Genomic DNA, 20,821 nt, shown 5'->3' on the forward strand with positions numbered 1-20,821 from the left:
GCCTCATCACTGTAGTTTCTGCTTCCGCCGTCACGTGGCTTCTCTAATAAGGACACTGTCGCTGGATTTGGGGCCCTCCCCAAGCCAGGAGGACCTCATCTCAAGTCACCGATCACATGTGCAAAGACACTTTTTCCAAATAAGGTCATGCTCAAGGTCGGGAGGATGTATCTTTTCGGGCCGGGGGTGGGGACCACCGTTCTGCCCCTCCACGTCCCCGGCTCGGGGCCCAGCAGAGTGGTGCTCTGTGACTAGCTGCCTGAAGGACTCGGTCCACCAAGCCTAATCTGAGACAAGTCTGGGGGCAGCGGCAGCCCTCTGGGCAGCGGCCTCTCCCGACATCACTGACACCCGTGCGCGGTGGGGGGTCTGGGGCCGCCTCGGGCCCTGAGTGGCCGACAGTGGGTTCTCCCTGTGTGCCTGTCTGGGTCCAGAGTCCTTCCTTTAAAGGACAGTAGCCGCAGTGGACCAGGCCCGCCCCCGTGACCTCATTTTACCTGTCACCTCCTTAGAGGCGCCCCCTCCAAATCACTCCCATTCCAGGGGACACGGTTCAGCCCAGAGCGAGAGGTAACCCGATGGAAGTGTGTTGAGTTCGGCAGAAGACCCTCGCACGGGGCCCCCGGGGCTGTGGGTACAACCAGGGTCAGGTGTTTCCTGTCACAGCGACTGTACCTGTGCCGACCGGCTTACTTCTGTCGGGAAAGTCAGCGTTTTTCCTCTTAAGATGCAGAGTGGTTGTTGCCACCTGGGGGGTCCAGAAAGATCTGTTTACCTGGCAATAGGTCCCGCCTTTTCTCAAAGCTTGGGGGTGTTGGGGGTGTTTGGGAGCCCCGGGAGCCTCGAGATGCAGCCATTTCTCAGGCCCGACTGAGCTCCTTTTGGTCCGTGGGCTGGGAGTCAAAGTGAGGGCCCAGATAGGGCAACGGGAACAGGCCGGGCTGGGAGTTTGCAGAAAGATGGAGCGCTGGCACAGTGTCCCTTGAACCTGTCTGCGGGGCTGCGACCTGCAGCGGTTTCAGCATCTCGAGAGACCAGCCACGGGCGAGGCCCAGCGCCAGCCCACCCTCCCGCCAGGTGCCGTGCCGGCGGCCCGGGTGGGCCTGCCTGTACCCCCTTCCTCACTTCCCACACTCTCCACACGCTGGACTAAGTTGGATTTCCCTTTCATGCTAAAGAGCACAAGGCCGGCCGGGTGTGAGTTCAGGGAAGATGGAGGCCGGGCGTGGAGTTGAGGGCGGGCGCGGTCAGCTGCCCCTGGCGGAGCGCACAGCTCAGGCCGGCGAGCCAAGACCGTGGGGAAGGTGCGGGTCGGGGTGGACCAGGGGCTCACGTGGCGTCTGATTCAGTCCTTCTGTGTCTCAGCTCCACTCTCAGCTCTGTGGCCTCATTCAGGCTGGGGGCTGCCCTCACTAGGCTGGGTAGCGGACAGGCAGAGCCGTCGGTGCCCCCGGGGACAGGCCGGGGGAGGGTTCTCCTGGAGATGGATTCTTCCCGCAGATCGGACCGCCGCTGGAATTCCGCATCCACTCCCGCTGCCGTCGCTGTCACGCCCTCGGAGATGCCGCAGCTGGTCTTCCCCGGCCCCCCGTTGGCCACCAACAGCGAGTGTGACTGCACGCCCCCCAGCAGGCGGGCGTCCCTCGGCTCACCCCTGAGCCAGCCGCTGTGCCCGCCGCAGCCCGAGAAGCACGGGCCCCAGGTGGCCCGGGAGGTGCGCTACGTGGCGACGGGGCGGCCGGACGAGGCCTGCGGCTGGCGGGCCTTCGCGCCCACGTGCCTGCAAGCCTTCAACACACCCCGGGGTTTCCTGCTATTCCTGTGCGCGGCCTCCTTCCTGCAGGGCATGACCGTGAACGGCTTCATCAACACCGTCATCACCTCCATCGAGCGGCGCTACGACCTGCACAGCTACCACAGCGGCCTCATCGCCAGCGCCTACGACGTGGCCGCCTGTCTCTGCCTCACCTTCGTGGGCTACTTCGGGGGCCGCGGCCACAAGCCCCGCTGGCTGGGCTGGGGCGTGCTGGTCATGGGGGCTGGCTCACTGGTCTTCTCGCTGCCCCACTTCACCACCGGCCCCTACGAGGTGCAGGTGGACGAGGCCGTCGGAACGTGCCGGGCCAACCGCAGCGCAACCTGCGGGGGCCACGCCTCTGGCCTGTCCAGCTACCAGCTGGTCTTCATGCTGGGCCAGTTCCTACACGGCGTGGGCGCCACCCCGCTCTACACGCTGGGCGTCACCTACCTGGACGAGAATGTCAAGTCCAGCTACTCGCCTGTCTACATCGGTGAGTGGGACGGGTGTGATGGTGGTGACGCCAGCCGGCCATCTACTCAGAGCCCTGCCCCGTCCAAGCCCCCTACATGCGTGTCCCTGTTGGCCACACGCGGCCCCAAATGGCCCCAGGTGCTCCTAGGCGAGGTGACACCTCAGGTGATGGAGGTGGTGCTCGCCAGCCTCAGCCCGACCCCTGGCACATCCCACAGGGTCTGGAGCGCGGACACTCGTGGTCCGGTGGCCCCCACCGCAGGGGGCCCAGGTTCGATCCCTGGTCAGGGAACTAAGATCCCGCGAGCCGGGCTCGGCTGGTGGCTGGGCTGCAGAACTGGGTGCTGCCACGCCGCCCTCGGGGGTTGGGCTCGAGCCCCGAGCTGCCCCCCGAGACCCTCTCGTTTATCTGGGGTGAGATTTCCGCGTTCTCAGCCTCAGGCCAGCCGCTTCTCCAAATCCCTCCTGTGAGGTCAGCTCTCCCAGGGAAGGGGTCGGGGTCAGTGGAGAGCCCGCGGCCGACGCCCCGGCCCGGCCAGATTTGCCCGCTGTTCTGCTCCGTTACGTCCACCTTGGACTCTGCTCATCCGTGTCACGTAGCGGCTGCCGTTCCGGGGGCATTTGGGACCCGGGTGAGCCTGCAGCGCTGCATGGGTGCCGCCCTCATCCTGCAAAATGAGTCTTAGGATCTTTGCTCTTCTGAGGGGGAAAGAGTCCAAATGGTGTCTATAGGGGCTTTGAGGGAAATAATTTTAAAACACCTTGAAAGACTGATGCCAGCCGATATCAGACACAGTGGAGACTGTGCAACGAAAACCCCAGTTTCAAGGAGTTCATGCCTGGGGATGGGGTGGAGGTGCAGAAATGCAAGCGGGGCCGGAGGGGTGGCGCAGAGGGCGCAGCAGGTCCCCGACAGCTCTGCTTCCCTTCCAGCCATCTTCTACACCGCGGCCATCCTCGGCCCCGCAGCCGGCTACCTGGTCGGAGGTGCCCTGCTGAATATTTACACTGAAATAGGCCAGCGGTGAGTGACCTGGGCCCACAGAGAAGACGCCCACTCTTGGGGCAGGAGGACGCGGCCCGGGTGGGGTAGGTCCAGGCCGACCTTGCTCTGGTGGACCTGGGAGTCTGGGCAGCTTGGAGAGCATGGCCTGAGGGAGGGGACTGCATGGATGGACGGCCTCCCGAAGCTGGAAGGGACCAGGCCACCATTGCTCCAATGCCCTTTGCAGAACCAAGAGGGGATTTCCTGCTGCCACCGGGAGGTTCTTTTTTTGGGGGGGGGGGTCTACACCAAACAATTCTCTGGACACCAGCTGGGTGTCCCCAGTTCACCTCAATCTGACACTGACTTCTGGAGTCAGCTCAGACCCCACAGGTAAGCGAGAGCACCCACACTTCAGACGCCAACTGCAGTGGTGGCTCCCAGTTACCCACGCTTCCGTCCAACCTGGCTGCAAAGCGGAGGGTTCTAGGACCCCGCCTTCTAGGAATTTGCTAGAATGGCTCACAGAACTCAGGAAAGCACAGCACTGGCTCAGTCGCCAGTTTCTTCCCCAGAGCACAACTCAGGGGCAGCCGGCTGGCCTCTGCCAGCCCCTTGTCTCTTGTCCACCTGGCTGTCCAGCCCAGGGTTCTTTCCCACGTACCTTTGAATTTAAAGGTGCACTTGTGTGCAGGCGGGGGTCGCAGGCAAGCCCCCTGAGCTTCACGAGGCCAGGGCACCAGCCACCCACCCTCTGTCCTGCCCCTCCTGGGCCCCCAGCCCCCATGGCCTCGTCGGGAGGCAGCCTCGCAGGTCCCAGAGGAAGGAGTGGGCCTGGGCAGGGTCCCCTGGTGCATTTCCACCCCGTGTCCGTCCCGATGCCCTCCGTCCACTGCTGGTCCCAGACTGGGGGTGGTGGGGCATCAGGACGGGGGCCTCACGCAGAGCCTTTGGTCTCCGCCTCTCACCGACCGGCAAGCAGGATGCCCGGCGTGCGTGCCCTAGATGCTGTGAGCACAACGCTGTCCCCACGTGCCTCTTCCCGCAGGACGGAGCTGACCACCGAGAGCCCGCTGTGGGTCGGCGCCTGGTGGGTGGGCTTCCTGGGCACTGGAGTGGCCGCCTTCCTCATCGCTGTGCCCATCCTTGGCTACCCGCGGCAGCTGCCAGGTAGGTGCGTCCCGCAGAAGGACACCCCATGCCCTGCTCCTGCTGCCTGCCAGGAGCGGTGGGGCCGGGATCGTCGTCCTCTGGGGGGGGGCTGCCATCCGGCAGGGCGGCCCGGCCGGTGTGCTCCCTCCAGCCCTGCGGCCTCTGCCCGCTCGGGGACCACGGAAGAGGCTTGTTTCACCGGGCGATGGGCGCCCCTTTCAATACCTCCCGTCTCCCTCTGGTCCCAGGTTGGGCCCGTTGGCTCTCTCCCACCTCGCCATCCCTGCCACCCGTCACCGTGGTGCATCTGTACGGGCCGTCTGTCTGGGCGCCCTCGTCCACTGGCTGGTCCCACACCCAGGAGGAGGGGCATCGGGGCCTTTGGTCTCTGCCCCTCACAGATGTTCACATCCTTCCAGGCTCCCAGCGCTACATGGTCATGAGAGCATCTGACACACACCAGTTAAAGGACAGCAGCCACAGGGTGACCAGCAACCCCGACTTCGGGAAGACCATTAGAGACCTGCCTCTGTAAGGACCTGGGGGGCCTCTTGTCTGTGTCTGTGTGTCCTGAAGACCCTTTAGGGTCCTACACATGCTAGGTCTTGACCCTAAGCTAGGAGAGTCCTGTGACCCCTCCAGGGCCACATGGGGAGCCCACAGCCCCTAAACCTCCTTCTGACCCAACCGTCTTCAGGGCTTGGCCCCAACACTTGGGCTAAGGGATTAAGGGGGAGCGGACAGAGCCTCCTGGCTTGGGGGAACCGAGGGCCTGGTGCGACGGAAGGCCCGGGGCCTCAGCCTCATGGTGCCCACCCCTCACTTCCCGGGCCTGTGGGGGACCCAGGGACACGCACGCAGGGACCCATCTGCGCTGCCGCACGGCAGGCTCTGGGGGCTCTTCCTGATGCCTCACGGTCACGGAGTGAATCCCTGATGCTCAGCGAGTTGCCCACAGCCAGCTTGTCCACAGTCCCCAGGAAAGCAACTGACCACCCCGCCCCAAGATCATTCCCCAGGAGTCACCCCTGCACCCCGTTCTCTGACCGTTTCACTGGGAGTCACCTGCACGTGCCCACCGGGCTCCAAGGAGGGGACCGTCCGGCTGCCCGTCCTTGCCGCCCTGCGGCCGCCCCTCCTCTCGGGCAGTGACCTCTCGTTTATCTAGTACGTGACCTGGTCTTACTGTGCTGTCTTCACACACCGTTGGGACAAACAGAGCCTGGGCTGCTGGGGCCTCAGAGGGACAGCGTGCGGCTGGGGCCTCCTGGCCGGCCGGTGCCCCTCATCAGGGCATTCCATGGGGGGCTCTCCTGGCCAGGGGGAGGCGGCCCTCGGAGGGTCCCCTGCCCGAGTCCTCGGCCTCACTGAACGCCCACCTGCCCCGCAACTTCCTGAGCCCGTGAGTGTCTACGTGGCAGGTGGAGGCTGTTAGTGGCGGGAATGAGCCCCCGCCGTCTGTCTTCAACACGGGGGGGTGACGTGGGGTCAGGGAACCCCCCTGGCTACCCGTTGCCTGGTTAGACCCCCCAGGAGAGCCGCCCACTCAGGAGGCTGTCACCAAGGCCGGCAGAGCTGGCCCAGGGCCACGGTGGCCGGGGCGGCGGGGTCGCCCAGGCAAGGCAGGCTCGCCCCGTGCAGCGGGGGCAGGGCCACCTGGGAGCACTGGCACCGACGGAGTCAACAGCTTGGTCCCCAGTGGACCCGGGGGGAAGCCCGAGATAAGGAGGTTTATGCCCAGGCTTGGTTCCCCAAACCGGTTGCTGATAGTGAAATAACTACCGGAACATGGGCCCTCTGTCAAGGTCATGACTAGTTCTCTGAGCAAATTCAACATGGGAGTTGCAGCCAAGCAATCTGCAGGCTGAGATTAAGAAATAAGGAAGTTCACATACTTCTGGGGAGAGTCACCTGCCCCTGAGCCCAGGCGAGCCTCCCCGAAGCCTGGGCAAGTCTGGGCAGGACCGGGAAGGGACTGGCTGCACTTGGGCTTCCCCTCAACACACACACACACACACGCACGTGCACACACGCACGCGCACACACGTGCACACACGCACGCACTCTGCTCCCAGAGAGCCCCACCAGGATGGCGTTTCCTCCGCATCTTGTTTCCTTCATGGATGTGGGACTTGGGCTGTTGACCAGAAAGAAACCTTTTCAAGTCCTTGAGTTTGAAAGTCAGTTTTGAAGGAATTGGGTCCCTGTTTGAAGCAGGACGGGGAAGGAGGCCACTCTGCAGTTACCCTGAGAAGCCGCAGGGGCCGGGGGTGGGGGGCGACTTCCTTAGCGTCAGTTCCCTCCCAGGGCACGAAGGTTAACTGGCCACCCTGCATGCTCCGTGGCAGGATCCGGTTTACTGCTGGCCTGTGTCCTCAAAACGAAGACCACCGGAGTGTCAGGGTGTCTGTGCTGCTCTGACGCGCACAGGGAGGTGTCGGCATTGACGGCTGGCCAGGTGGGGGTCTCCCTCCCGGTGGAAGATGACCCGTAGGGTCGGTGGGGGCTGGTTCTCTGGGTGGAGGCCGTAGCTGCAGACACGGAGAATGTGAGCGAAGGCAGCCTTGTCGGAGCCGCCGAGATGGACCCAGGGCTCCAGGGGAAATTGTCCCCAGCCCACATCACTCATGAGTCCTGGACCTGCCATCCGGTGGCTGAGAGGGGCCGGGCCCGGGAAAGGCAGGCGGGGTGCAGAGCCGTGTGCACTGGGTTCAAGGGGGAACTCTCAGGCCAGGCCCAAGGCCCAGTTCTCAGGCCCCTGGCATCACTACACCGGCCACTGCCCCCCAGGTGCACACCAAGAGAAGTCGGAGAGACAGCCAAGCCCACACAGGGTCTCCCTGGAGGGGCCTCTCGGCCCAAGCCCTCAGGGATTTCTGTCCCTCCTTTTCACCAGCTGGCGACTGAGAAGTGGTCCCACCCCTCAGGCCCCGTTCCCCTCTCCTGGGGGGCACCCAGTCCTGGACTTGGTGACAGCCGCCTCCCCCGCAGCCTCCGGCTCCTGGCTCAGGCCCCTCTGCTGGTTCTCCCGGCTGCCCCTGGGGCAGATTCAACAGTGTCACAGTCACTCAGGGTCTCTTTCCCCACTGCAGCCGACCTCTGTGACAGCGGCTTTCACAACAAGCCACAGGCTCTGGATCCTGGTGCCAGCTCTCCCCCTGCCCCAGCCCAGCCCCACACCCACTCTCGGTTTCTCTGGAGTAAATGTGGGGTGCCCCCTGGCTCTCCCACACCCCACTCCACTGCCCTCTCAGAACCAGGCTCTTTGTGCTCAGTTGGGAAGGGCCAGGGCTCTGGCCCACTCTGACCCTCTGTCTCTTCTCTCTGGTCTCCATTCCCCGCCCACATCCAGCTCCATCTGGCTCCTCCTGAAGAACCCCACGTTCATCCTGCTCTGCCTGGCCGGGGCCACAGAGGCCACGCTCATCGCTGGCATGTCCACGTTTGGCCCCAAGTTCCTCGAGTCCCAGTTCAGCCTCAGTGCCTCGGAAGCTGCCACCTTGTTTGGTGAGAATGCTCCCTGAATCTTGTGGTGGTGGGGGTCCTCCGTTTTTTCACTGGTTCTTAGAGACTGAGGGGCCTTTGAAGGTCTCTTCTAGAAAGACGGGGCGCACATCCTGGGCGTGTGGTCCCCCCAGGCAGGGGCCCCGGAGCAGGTGTCTGGGCTCTTACACAGCAGCTCTAATCACACTTACAAAGGCTGCCGCCGCAATGGGCAGGACAGTTTGGGAAGTGCTAAACACGGCCTGCTGACCTGTTCTCTCTGCCGCCCCCCTTGCCACCCAGAGCCTGGGCCTTATGCGTCATCCTGGCTTGTGGCGGAGAGGGTTTGGGTGGCAGGTCCCACCACGCTCCCTCGGGCCTGGCGGTCCCCGTGAGCCAGGCAGTGGGTGTCCTGGGGTCTCCCTGAGGCTGGAGCCCTGGGCCTGCCTAACCGGAGGCGTTCAGTGGCCAGAGTGAGAGTCCCCCTCAGACCCCCCCCTTCTGGCCCTGTCCACGGGTAGCGCTGGGCAGGGGGGGCAGCCACAGCCTCATCGAGAACCTGCCAGGCAGGAGGTGTATGTGGGTCGATGCTGGCCGAGCGCCTCCCCCCAGGGAGGACGGTGTCAGACTGGGGCTCCCCGGTGACTAGTGCCCCAGACTCCCCTCCTTGCTGGCCTCTTGGCTGTGACCCCACCTGCAAGAGCCCCACCCCCGCCAGCTGCTTCCCTGCCCCACAGCGGCCGACAGCCCTCCTGGGACAGCTGTGTCCTCTGGGTCCCCCCCTCTGCCCCCAGAGCCGGTCTCCATCTGGGGAGACGGGCTCACCGCACCCAGGGTCTTTGAGATCTCCTCCGCCCTTGGAGAGCCCCCCCTCCCATCTGCACCCCATCCCAGGGCAGGCCTGGAAGCCACATGCTGATGAAGCCCAACTTGCTACCAAAGGGCGGCCACCAGCTTCTCCAAACACCCCCTTGTGGTCAGACTCTGCAGAGGCCGTGTGGGCCAGGGGAGCGCGATTGTCCTTGGGTCTCGCCAGTGGGAGGGGCAGGGCCCAGGGACCTCTCCTCCTCCCTCTCCTGCTCTGCCCCTGCACCCCTGGGCCTCTGAGCAGCTGGCCGGGTGGCCTCCCCAGGCTCCGAGGCCCCCTGTGAGCACCGGTCCGGGTCCTCACATCGAGAGCAGAGCCCGGTGCCGCCACGCAGATTGGGGCCATGGCTGTGGGCTTCTGTCTCCCATCGCTAAAGCGGAGACCAGGCCCAGGGGGTTGCTGGCCCCACCCCCCGTGGCTCCGGGACTCACCGAGCCCCTCCCCCCCCACAGGGTACCTGGTGGTGCCGGCGGGCGGCGGAGGCACGTTCCTGGGCGGCTTCTTTGTGAGCAGGTGCAAGCTCCGAGGCTCGGGCATCATCCGGTTCTGCCTGCTCTGCAGCCTGACCAGCATGCTGGCCTTCCTCGTCTTCTTCATGCACTGCCCCAACGTGCCCATGGCGGGCGTGACCACCAGCTACAACGGGAGGTAAGGGCCAGGTGGCCCCTGGGCGAGGGGAGACCTCTGCACACCTGTTGGGGGCACCGGTGGTCCCTGGGGAGGACGGGGCGTGTCGGGCACTTGAGGTGAGGTCATCGGAGATGGTCGTAACGGTAAGGATGGTGTCCTCAGCGGGGACCGATGGCCAGTCACTCACACGCGGCACCTGAGCCCCAGTCCTCTGTCTGTAAAACGGGACAGTCCCAGCCCCACCTCCTCTCTACGAGTTGTCTTGGAAAGTGGGGCTCCCGTGCGTCGCTGCGTTGGGAACGTGAGGGGAACAGCCCGCTGGGGGTGATTTGGGAATACCTGACGTAGAGGCAGGTGAGCGATTGCTGGCCGGGAATTCCCCGTAGAGACGGCAGTGTGAGTGCCGAGGGCAAGGATGCCATCGTACCGTTACAGCCAAACTAGGCAAGAGTTGGTGCAGGGTGGAGGGCTTGGGACCACGGCAGAGGGAGGAGTCTAGCCCTTGGGCGCCTCCCAGATAGTGCTGAGCGGGAAGGAAGGAGCAGGACGAAACGATGCGTACAGTGTGCTCCATCTGAGCGCAGAGGGAGCGTGCGTGTCTGTGAGGGCGCAGGTGAGCGATCTGTGGAACGTCCACGCCTGCGCTGTAGAGCTGGGACCGGGGCCACGGGGACGCTTTGCACCTGGCACTCAAGCAGTTTTTGCACTTCGAGCCCTGTGAACGCACTGCCTACCCAGAACCAAGCCAGGTAGGGAGTGCGCCGCGCAGGGCTGGTTTGCTCCGCTCTGAGCACATCCAGCGATTCTAGGAGCCAAGGCGATGCAGGAAGCCCCGGTCCTCGGGTGGAACAAACCCAGCGAGTTTGGAAACCTGCAGACATGGGCCCTCAGGCACCAGACCCCACGCTGGCCTGCGCCCCACTGTCGCTCTCTCCCACCCGCAGCCTCCTGCCTGAAGGCCACCTGGGGCTGACAGATGCCTGCAACGCCGCCTGCGGCTGCCAGCCAGAGCACTACAGCCCCGTGTGTGGCCCCGACGGCCTCATGTACTACTCGCCCTGCCACGCGGGGTGCCCGGAGGCGGCCTCGCCTGGCCCCGGTGGCCAGAAGGTGAGTGTGCGTGGCTGCTGCCCAGGCGGTCGGTGGCGCCCGGACGCGGGGCGGGGCGGCCTCCGCCCCTTCCTCCTGTAATCAGCGCTGTCGTTGCGCTCCCCAGGTGTACCGAGACTGTAGCTGTGTCCCTCAGAATTTTTCCTCTGGTTTTGGCCATGCTACCGCAGGGAAATGCACTTCAACTTGTCAAAGAAAACCCCTCCTTCTGCTTTTCATATTCGTTGTAATTATCTTTACCTTCCTCAGCAGCATCCCTGCACTAACGGCAACGTTACGGTAAGCCCGGGCCTGGGTTCCCTCTGGCCCAGAGCCTTCCCTTTGCAGCTAAGGCGGAGCTCTGCAGACCCCCGCGGGGTACGTGCCGGGCCCCCCGGAAAGCTGTGGTAGGAGAGCGCTAACTGCCTCTGTGAGGTGCTTGCCACCTGGGGATGCGGCCCGGGGCTCGGCCAGGACGCGGCCACTGGCGTGGGGTGTGACTTGGCCACGCCTCCCGGGCGTTGACGCGCCGGTTTTCCGTTGCAGGTGTGTCTGTGACCAGCAGCGATCCTTTGCGCTAGGAATCCAGTGGATCGTGGTTAGAACTCTAGGTATTGTGCTGTGGGAGGGAGCCGGGCGTAGCTGTGGTGTGCATTCACCGCACAAGGGCACGCGCCGGGCTGGGGTGCGTCCCCGCACGAGGCTGTGCCCGCCCAGGGGAAGGGCTCCATTCCCTAACCGTCCGCTAGAGGGACCCGTGGCCATGTTTTTGCCCAGAGGGACCCATTTCCTCATTAACACACGGGCTCCACCAGAGTCGAAGACCGTGGGGACTCTCCCGGCATGGAGGCAAGCCCCCAGAGAAAGGACCATTAAGCCCCCTTTGCACCCGCTGTGAACACCAGTGGCCGAAGCCATGTTCCTTAGAGCCCGCCTGGTCTGGGTCTCTGGACGCCCCCGTGGGCTGTCCGGGTACTGAATGTGCCTCTCTCCGCAGGGGGCATCCCGGGCCCCATCGCCTTCGGCTGGGTGATCGACAAGGCATGCCTGCTCTGGCAGACGCAGTGCGGCCAGCAGGGCTCCTGCTTCGTGTACCAGAACTCGGCCATGAGCCAGTACCTGCTTATCGCAGGGCTGGCGTACAAGGTGAGTGGGCTGGCCTCGCCCCCCGGTGCGCTGGCGGCGGGAGAGAGTCCCAGAGTCTGCTCCAAAGGGCCGAGAGCCTTTTCCAACTAGCTCGGGCACCTGGGCATGCCACTGGGGTCTTCCCACTGGAGCCCCGGGCATCATCCTGCAGCCTGGCTTCCAGAAGTGGGATCCTTCCCCCTTTTGAGCTGTTGTTGTTGGGGATCGTGATGCCGTGATGCCAGTGGCGGGAAAAGTGGGACAGCAGGCCCAGGTCACAGGGGCTCACTCTCCAGACCCCCTGCCCTCCAGGGCCCTCACCATCCCGGCTTGGTGGTTTGCCCCTGGGCTCTGGTCAGCTAAGGCTTTGGAGAAATCAAAACTGCTCCCCCTGCAAGAGCCCGGGCAGGCCTGCTTGCTCTGGGCCGGGTCGCCTGGCTGGGTCCACAAGCAGCGCTTCTCCTTCTCCATCCTTAGTGGGTCTTGAGTTATGTCCTGCTTCTTAGCCTGACCCTCTGCTGTCAAGCTGTTAATGGAAACTTCCTGCTGTGTCTCTTGGCGTGTGCTACATGGGGTGAAGCACAGTATTTATATTTTGAGTTTCCCCCGTTGGAGGAAAAGGCACACAACCTCCCAAAGAAAATGAAATCCTAGGGCTGGTATATAAGAATGTCTTGGATTTCTTTGGGTGGAGGGTGGACTCGGGAACGTCCCACTGGCAGAGCCTTTTCGGGAGGGGCCTCAGAGACAGAGGATTCTCAGCCACCCTTGGGTTTATCTCCCCGAAGATTAGCTTAAAAATAGCCAAGTGTGAGAAGGGATTTGCGCGGCTCTGGACAAACGGGTCAGTTCAAATAGACGCGCCCCGCGCAGGGAGCCGGCCCTTGCTCTTCTTTTTCCCTGTGTTGTAGGGTCCCTCGGCCAGAGCAGCAGGCTGGACCCCGGGACGGCTGTCTGCCCAGATAGTCCCCCCGCGGCCTCGGCACAGGGGTAGGATTGGCTCCCAGAGTCAGTGCTAATTTTAGCGGGGGTGGGGGCAGCCGGGTGCACCCCCGAAGTGCTATCCCGCTCGCTCACGGGGCCACAGAGTGGAAGCAGCCTCTCGTTCCTGTGGCTTCAGGCCCATCTGCCTGGGCGGTGCTCCAGGAAACCCAGGGTTCACACGCTGAACGCACACACCCGTGTACAGAGGCTAGCACACGCGCCCACACTGTCATCTTCCAGGCTGCGCGTGATTCCCAGGGAGCTCAAGGTGGTGGCTGTGGTGGAGTGACCGCCGAAGCTGGCTGCCTCTGACTTAGGTTCTGGGGTGGCCGTGACGAAAGACCCCACACCGGGTGGCTCAAACAAATTCCTTTTTTCTCGTTCTTGAAGCCAGACGTCCAAAATCAAGGTGTCTGCAGTGCCTGTCCCCCCGGGGGCTCTGAGGGGACTCTGTCCCGTGCCCCTCCCGGCTCCTGGCGGCTCCTCCATCCTTGGGGCTCCTGGGCTTGTACACTCCTCACCCTGTCTCTGCCTCTGTCATCACGGGGCTGCTCCCGGTGTGTCACTGTGTTAAACCTTCCTCCCCTTTCTCTGTTTGGACACCCGTCACTGGATCTGGAGTCCACCCTAACCCAGAGTGATCTCAAGATCCCTCACTTAATTACATCTACAAAGACCCTATTTCCAAATCAAGGTCCCATTCACAGGTTCCGGGGGTCGGGACTTGGACACATCTTTTGCGGGGACCCTGTTCAGCCCACGACAAGCACCTCCACTTCATCCAGTGCTTCTGTATTAAGTCAAATCATACTCTTCATTCCCCCCTAACAATATTGGGGTCCAGGCTAGGGACTGGCTATGCAGAACGGGTGGACCCTCTGGCCAGAGCAGGGTTGGTGCCCCGGGACCTCGTGAGAAGGCCGGGGCTGGGCGGGTGGCCCAGGAGAAGCCCAGCGGCTCCCTTCTCCCCAGGTCCTGGGCTTCGTCTTCTTCACCACTGCCTGCTTCCTGTACAAGCCCCTGTCGGGATCTTCGGACGGCCTGGAGGCTTCTCTGCCCAGCCAGTCCTCAGCCTCCGACAACCCCACAGACCTTCAGGAAGCCCCCTCAGCCCTCCAGATCCAGAGCGACATCTGACAGCCCACCCGCCTGCCCGGGGGCACGGGCCTGCCGCGACACCTCCTAGGAACACTATCTAGTTTCTCCCCGGAAGGGGTGACCCCTCCCTGATTGATCCCCGGCACTGAGGACCCTGCAAAACTCTGCCACTGGGTCTGGGGGGACTGAGCCTCAAAGGCACCGAGGAGAACGAACGCAAGACGTCCAAACGGACGCCCCTGCCCCAGCCCCTCAGACCTCGCCAGAGAGAGTGGGGTGACCGGCTCTTGGCTCGGACGGAGCGGCCCACTTCCCGGCCGGATGCGGGGCTGCCTCCCTCTGGTCCGCTCACACTCTGGCCCTCTCCCACGGACTTAGCCAAATAGCATCCCCTGGGGCCTCAGGGTCCCTCGGAAACACGGACAGCTGTGCTTCCAGAGCAACGTGTGCGATACCTACGTAACTCCGTCAGTAGTTACGAAAAGTGCGAAACCACCTGTGGACTTCGGGGAGACACTTCTGGCATCCCTTGATCTCTCCTTTGAATGACGGATGTGGAGCTGGTGGCTGCCCGGCGGTTTACAAGCTCTCTTCTCTCTGGAGACGTTAAGGCCGGTGATGCTGGCGCTGTTGGAGCTGCTCCGTGGAAGGGACAAAGCACCCACCCCCGTGGGTGAGCCGGAGCTGGCGGTGCTTCTGCGCGGGTCCACACCATCCCGTGCGCGGCCTGGCCCTGACTTCCTGTGTTTCTCCTGATGCAGAGCAGCCGGCGGGCTGCCATCCCCGGGGCACATCCACGTGGACCCCTCTCCTGCGTGTGTTCTGAACCTGCCGTCACCTCCTGTCCTTGGGGCCACAGCGCTGCAGCAGGACGGGAGCGACTTGCATAAGGATGTATTTATGGATGCGTATTTTGCATAAACACCTATTTATAGAATTTGTTTTTTACCTGACGGTGTGCTAAGCACTTGTGAATTCTACCCGGAGGGCGTCGGGACTTGCGTGGAATGTCTATTGTGGGTGATCTCAGTTAAAACTGTGGGTATGTAAATATATTTTAATATTTAAAGCATATATTCCTGCCCCGTGTGTTTTATTTCTACAAATCTGCAAAGTTCAGCAGTTTTGCAAATCCTCCAAGTGGGCTTTCGTGAGTTTGTTTCGCCGTGGGCTGCCCGGGGTGAGCACTCGCTTGGCTGGGTTCCCCCGGTGGGTGTCCCCGCACCCCTCGAAATGACCCCTCCGCAGCTGTGACCCAAGAGTCTCCTCCCTTCAGGGCCCAGCACCCAGGTTCGTGGGGGGGGCTGGGTCCTCAGCCAGTGTCCCACTTCCCGCCACTGTCATGGCGTGCTGGGATTCGGTCAGGGTGGCCAGCGCTGCGGTCAGCACACATGTGCGTGAACACGTGTACGCACGCAGGTGAGAGACGGCACTGGGTTACTCTTTCCCTAAATGTCCAAATGAGGCAGAGCCATGACCAGGCTGGGCCGCGACCCTGTCTGCTTCCTCTCCTGAGGGCCAGAGGATAGCGATGGCGGTTCTCAGCGACGCTTCTTGGAAGAAGCACAAGAGAAGGGATCTGGCTCGTGGCTGCTATCAGAAGGTGGCTCCTCCGTCTGGGGCCTCATCGCACAGGGCGCGTCAGGCACCTCTGCCTCCCACTCTGGGAGGGTCTGTGAAGTCCCCGGAGTCCAGGGGTGTGGACGGAATGGGCTGCTTAATTGGATCTGGGTGGGAGTCCCCCAGCACCAGCTCTGGCTGTGAGCTCCGAGCCGGCCCCCAGCCCCGCACCTCACAGGGAGCCCAGAGGATCCGCAGTTGTGGCCGCAGGCACCGGGGGCGGCACAGACGCATCCTAGGCACAGGAATCCAGGCCCACGGGCCCACCTGCCCACACGGACCCCAGTCCCTTCCCCAGCCAGCGTCCCCTGCCCCGCAGATGCAGGACAAAACAAAATGGGGGTCTCTCCCTTCCACTCCCCTGGGAGACATTTCTGAGATGTGAGCTGGACACCAATCCTTCCTCAAATCCTGGCCCTCTATTTGCTGGGAACTGGGCAGGACCTGGGTTTAAGCAAGGAACAAACAGGCTCGCGGCCTTACAGACGACACCCGACCATTAACTGAGCATCTGCCCCACGTACCTGCCCCGCCCCAGGCCCGCGAGAGCCCCGCCAGCCGGGCCTGGAGTGCACCCCCTCGGGGGCGGGACCCCGGGCCCCTGGCAGAGCCCATGCTCCTGCATCCTTTACTCCTGTCTTTGCCCTGGAAGGGGTGTGTCTGTGGTGTGTGCATCTGCTGAGCTGGGTGGGAACTTATTAAAAATGACATTTAAGGAAAAACAGCTTTAGTGAACTATAAATGACATGCGTGTAATTCACCCATTTGAGGTGAACGGCATAGTGGGCAGGTTGGGATGTTTCAAAGAGCATATACAAAACAGCCCCTCCTTGCTGACAGCGCGCATCAATGTTTCAGTGACACAAACAAGCAGAATTTGAAATGAAAGGCAGGGAAACCCCCAAGAATCGGAATCAGATATTACAGCATCAGAGCATCAAACGCTCCCAGGGAGCTCTGGGCTGTCACTCGAGTCCCCGTGGTAATTAAGCTTCACGTGTCAGGCTGGTGGGCTGGGGAGCAGAGATGAAGGGGGAGATGCAGCCTGGGGGATGGGCGGGGGGGGGAGATGCAGCCTGGGGGTTGGGGGGAGGGGCACAGGCAGACCGGAAGCCAGGCCCTCGGAGCGGCAGAGGCTCCGCGGAGACCCCTCTGAAGGGGAGACACTGCCCGAGGCAGATGCCCAGCTGGGAGGCTTTCCAGGCCCACCTCCTCCTGCGAGCCGGGGCCGGCAGGAGGCACCGGCGGATTTTCAGGGTGGAAGGAGGATCCACATCTCCAGCGCCTCCATCTGCAGCGAAAACCAGTAGCCAGAGGATGCTTTTACGACAAAGACAGGTCACACGCTCCCTCCAGAGGTCCAGGCCCCGCCCTCCGGCCACACCCGACTCCTCATCCTTGTCCGACAGGCTCCTTGCAGCTCCACACACGCACCAGGCCCATTGCTGCCCCAGTACCTTTGCACGGGCAGCTCCACCTTCCCAGACATCCCCACGGCTCCCCCTCAGTCTTGGATCAAACGTCTCCTTCGCCATGAGGCCCAACCTGATGGCCTCGGGGAAATGGCAGCCCACACCCCACTCTGGCACCCCTGCTCCCCGACCATAACTGTTTCCAAGGTGCCCGACACCTTCCCACCATGGTGTCATCAGTAGCTGTGCCGTCTGTTGCCGGGATGCGAGTGCCCTGAAGGCGGGGATCTCGTTTGCTCCCCTGCAGCAGTGCCTGCGCACAGCCGGTGCTCAGTAGTGTTTGTGGGACAATGAGTGGGGCCCAGGAGGCGGTGGCTATCGCTGCCCGATGGCCAGGACTCTGGAGAAGCAGCTGCAGGGGAACGGGCCGGCATCGGTGGCTCTCCCAATGGGGCGGCGGCACCGCACACCCCCACCGGCCGGCCAGCTGGCCTGAGTCCCGCCCATGCAGGAGGTAGATGTGGCGGCTCCCCAGGAGGGATATGGTACAAACATCAGATGGCAGTTCCTGAAATGCCACCAGAGGACGGAGCAAGACCCATTGAAAAGGCAGAGGTTACCCAACGCCCTTCCCCAGGGAGCCGTGGGGGAGTCATCGCTACAACAATTGAACCTACAAGGCACAGGTGTGAATTGACCCAGAAATTAGCCCAGATACAAGTGAGCAAACTGCAGGTTGGGATGTGGCTTCGTCCTGGGGTGGAGCCCCAGGGGAACCAGAAATACCCGGATCCAGTGGCTGGAGCAGGACCCTCCCCTCCCCCTCCCCCTCCCCCAGAGATTCCTCCACCTGAGCAGCCGGGTTAGGCCTGGGGGCGCCTGGGGGGCCACGTCCTCACAGGTTGTGGCCATGTTGCCGGAGCCCTCAGGCAAGGGGACCTTTCACAGGACACCTCCCCTGGGGGTACAGTGGGGTCTTCTGAGATCCAGGTCCCAGCCCATCCTTCCCACAGTTCCCCACCCCAATTTGGGGAGGACCCCCCTCAGGGGGCTGGTGGGATGCCACATGAGTTTGCAGGACTCTGGGGCATCTGCTGAAATCTAGGGCCTCACCCCATCGAATGACAGTGTGTGGGCACACATGCGGGCGTGTGCAAGCGTGACCACGTACACACAGACACTCGCTCACTTCTAAAGTGCTGTCCCATGAAGTGCGTTCCAAACCTGGCCCTGGAGTTGGGTTTGAACCCGGCCTCTGGCACGTACAAGTGGATTGACCTTGGGAGAGTTATGGCGAACCCCGCCTCAGTGTTCTCAGCTGCAGGTGGGACCCGTACGGGGACCCCCTTCATAAGGCGAGGTGAGGATGGCTCAATCCTGTGCAGAGCCCCGAGGACCCTCCTGGACACAGCGCGCTCGACTGCCGTCATCCCAGTCGGTGCAGGACCCTCTGTGTCCCTTGTGGACTGAGGCCGGGGGTCGGTGGTCCCTGAAGGACCAGTGGTGCTGGGGGCACTTTGAGGCCCTTCCTCCCCATGCCAGCTCCCGGGGGCACCGAGACGAGCTGGAGAGCAACTGCTCTGAATGACAGTTTGCACTTAGATTTATTTAATCGTCAGCACGTTAGTCAGGCACATGCAATAGCTGTTTGATGACTGTTATATGTATAATCCATTTTATTCTCAGCTGGCTGCCACGGTAATTACATTCTGTGGTGTTTAATTCAGAACGTGATCATTTATTCCAAGTCATGTTGGGTTGGGCCACAGGCTCGAGGAAGGTGCCGCGGGAGGAGCCCGGCCTCCACCCTGGCCCTGCAGGGAAGAGGCGAGGCCTCCAATGTCCCCCTGGCTCTCGTGGAGGCTCCCGGGGGAGGCTTGACTCTGGGTCACGACGAGGCCGGCAGAGAGTGGTGACGATGAACTCAACAATTTCCTACTTAACTGAGTAGCTGCACGTGACGCGTCCACACCTCACCCCACCTCCACGCCTGTGAGGCGGGGCTGGCAGCGCAGCATGAATTTAACAGGCCTGGGCGGATCTGTGGGTTCAGTTCTGTTGGTCCTGGGAGTTTGACTTGACCTTTCTGTGCCTCGGTTTCCCCACTTCCGAAACGGGGATGAGACCACGGTATCAATTTCACTGGGGCCCACGAGGACTCGAGTTCCCAGATTATGGTAAATGCAGTAAAAGTGTTTTTAAAATAATTACAATAATCATCACCCTTGCTGCTCAGGCAGGGACACTGAGGCAGGGAGAGCGATCCGCCCGCGTTCTCCCGAGAAACAGAGCCCGGAGGTGCGTATAAACACACAGATACGAAGGCATTCCGAGGAGCTGGCTCCCAGCCACAGCGGCCGAGAAGTCCCACGTCTGCCGTCTGCAGGCTGGAGGCCCAGAGCCGGTGGGCAAGTTCAGTCTGAGTCCGAAGGCCTGAGGACCAGGGGAGCTGATGCTGTGAGTCCCAGTCACACCACGTGGGTGCCCCGTGGCCCGTCGGGTTGACACAGAACATAAATCGTCACACACACATGCGCCAGGACTCGCTGCCTGTCCTGAGAACTCAGGTATCCCCAGGACATCCGTCCACTGTGCCGGCCTTTCTCGGGCTTCGGGGCCCCACCACCTCCACCAGAACCTTGTGGGAACCTGCTTTTAAAGGCAGAACCCACTGCCCGCACACGTGCTGGTTTAGAATCGGTGGGGAGGGTCTTTGCCCCCAGTGTTTAAGGAGCACCGCAGGCAGCGGGGGCTCATCGTCAAGTTCAGGCCACCCCCCGGCCCCACCCACACAGTCCCCGAGCACGCAGGCAATCCCGGGGGCCGTACTGTCAGCACCCCCGGGAGTCACTCACTTGCCCGAGAGCAGTGCCGAGCCCTCCACGATTAATCACGGCTACCCAGGCCATCACCACGCCTGGAGCCCCTGATTAGGAGCCTAATTCGTCCCACGGCCTCCGTTTCTCACCCCAAAGACCCCTTCACGGGTCTGGTTTGCACCTAATGACCGTGTCTTCACGACAAGCACCACAAGAACGGCAATTTCCTCGAGTCTTTATCTCCCACCTTCACCAGGAAAGCTCTGAGGGCAGCATGCGTAAGCCGCCTGCAGCCCTGCATCACCGGCCAGGACAGGGCTAGCAGGTGGTCAGAGCACGGAGCACGAGGTCAGGTTTCGGGTGACCACCCTCCTGTCTTAGCAAGGACGGGATGGCTGGAGGAGGGATGAGCTGCTGAGGGGTGAGGAGGAAAGGGAGGAGGGAGGGGAAGGGGGCATGGGGGCTGGGGGAGAGGTGGGAACGGGGGTGCCGTGCAGGTGGGTGGGGGGTGGGGGGATGGGGTGGGGGCCTCCCCGGCCTGGCTCCCCAGGGATGGTCCACGGGGGCCACTTTGCACTCAGCCCTTTCTACTCTCTGTCTGCGTGGCAGGGCAGGAAGTCTCGCTTTGTCTTAAGGAGGAGTGAACTTGGGAAGCTGCCAGACCCCTCATGGGCCTTACGCATCGCTCGCCTCCAGCTGGAGCTTCACCAAGGCCACCGGGAAAGTCCCATCCACACGCCGACGCCCGGCTTTTCTCTGGAGGGTGAACTGCCTGCTTGCCTTCTCCTTGGGAAGGAAATGCACTGGTTTCCAATATGCCCAGAGACAGAGGCGCAAGATGCAGACAATGACCGTGGAGGAAGCTGGGGTTCTCGTCCCGGGAAACCCCAGGTGCGATGGCTTAAACTGAAGGCTTTACAACGAATTTGTGGATAAGCTGCTGTGTTCTACGGAAGTAACAGAGCTCAAGCTTCCTGAGCAGTCCTGGCAGCTTAGCAGGGGGAGGAGGACTCCTTGCAAGGAGGGCTGCTCCAGGCTTCTTCCTCGGGAAAGCCCCGCCCCCCGTGCCCTTCCCCCTCTTCCCCCTCCCTCCTCCAAGCTGCAGTGGTGGGACCAGTCAATGCAGCAGCTGGGCCTTCTCTTTCCGGCCACCTTTTTTTTTTTTTTCTTCATCGGTACGCGGGCCTCTCACTGTTGTGGCCTCTCCCGTTGCGGAGCACAGGCTCCGGACGCGCAGGCCCAGCGGCCATGGCTCACGGGCCCAGCCGCTCCGCGGCATGTGGG

General features: G+C 62.7%; 1 protein-coding gene across 1 annotated transcript; it reads left to right on the forward strand.

Annotated features, from left to right (window-relative positions):
* Nucleotides 1-1,561: 1,561 nt before the first annotated feature.
* Nucleotides 1,562-14,685, forward strand: SLCO4A1 (solute carrier organic anion transporter family member 4A1; the record flags this gene model as incomplete). Its single annotated transcript, XM_082671585.1, has 11 exons — nt 1,562-2,291; nt 3,206-3,296; nt 4,306-4,427; nt 4,829-4,940; nt 7,762-7,916; nt 9,213-9,408; nt 10,335-10,500; nt 10,607-10,779; nt 11,026-11,090; nt 11,477-11,625; nt 13,561-14,685. The coding sequence occupies 11 exons, from the start codon at nt 1,562-1,564 to the stop codon at nt 13,723-13,725; spliced, it is 2,124 nt and encodes a 707-aa protein (XP_082527711.1). The 3' UTR covers nt 13,726-14,685.
* Nucleotides 14,686-20,821: the final 6,136 nt, after the last annotated feature.

The sequence above is a fragment of the Grampus griseus genome, assembly GCF_964374135.1.
Source record: "Grampus griseus genome assembly, chromosome: 14".
Lineage (NCBI taxonomy): Eukaryota > Metazoa > Chordata > Mammalia > Artiodactyla > Delphinidae > Grampus > Grampus griseus.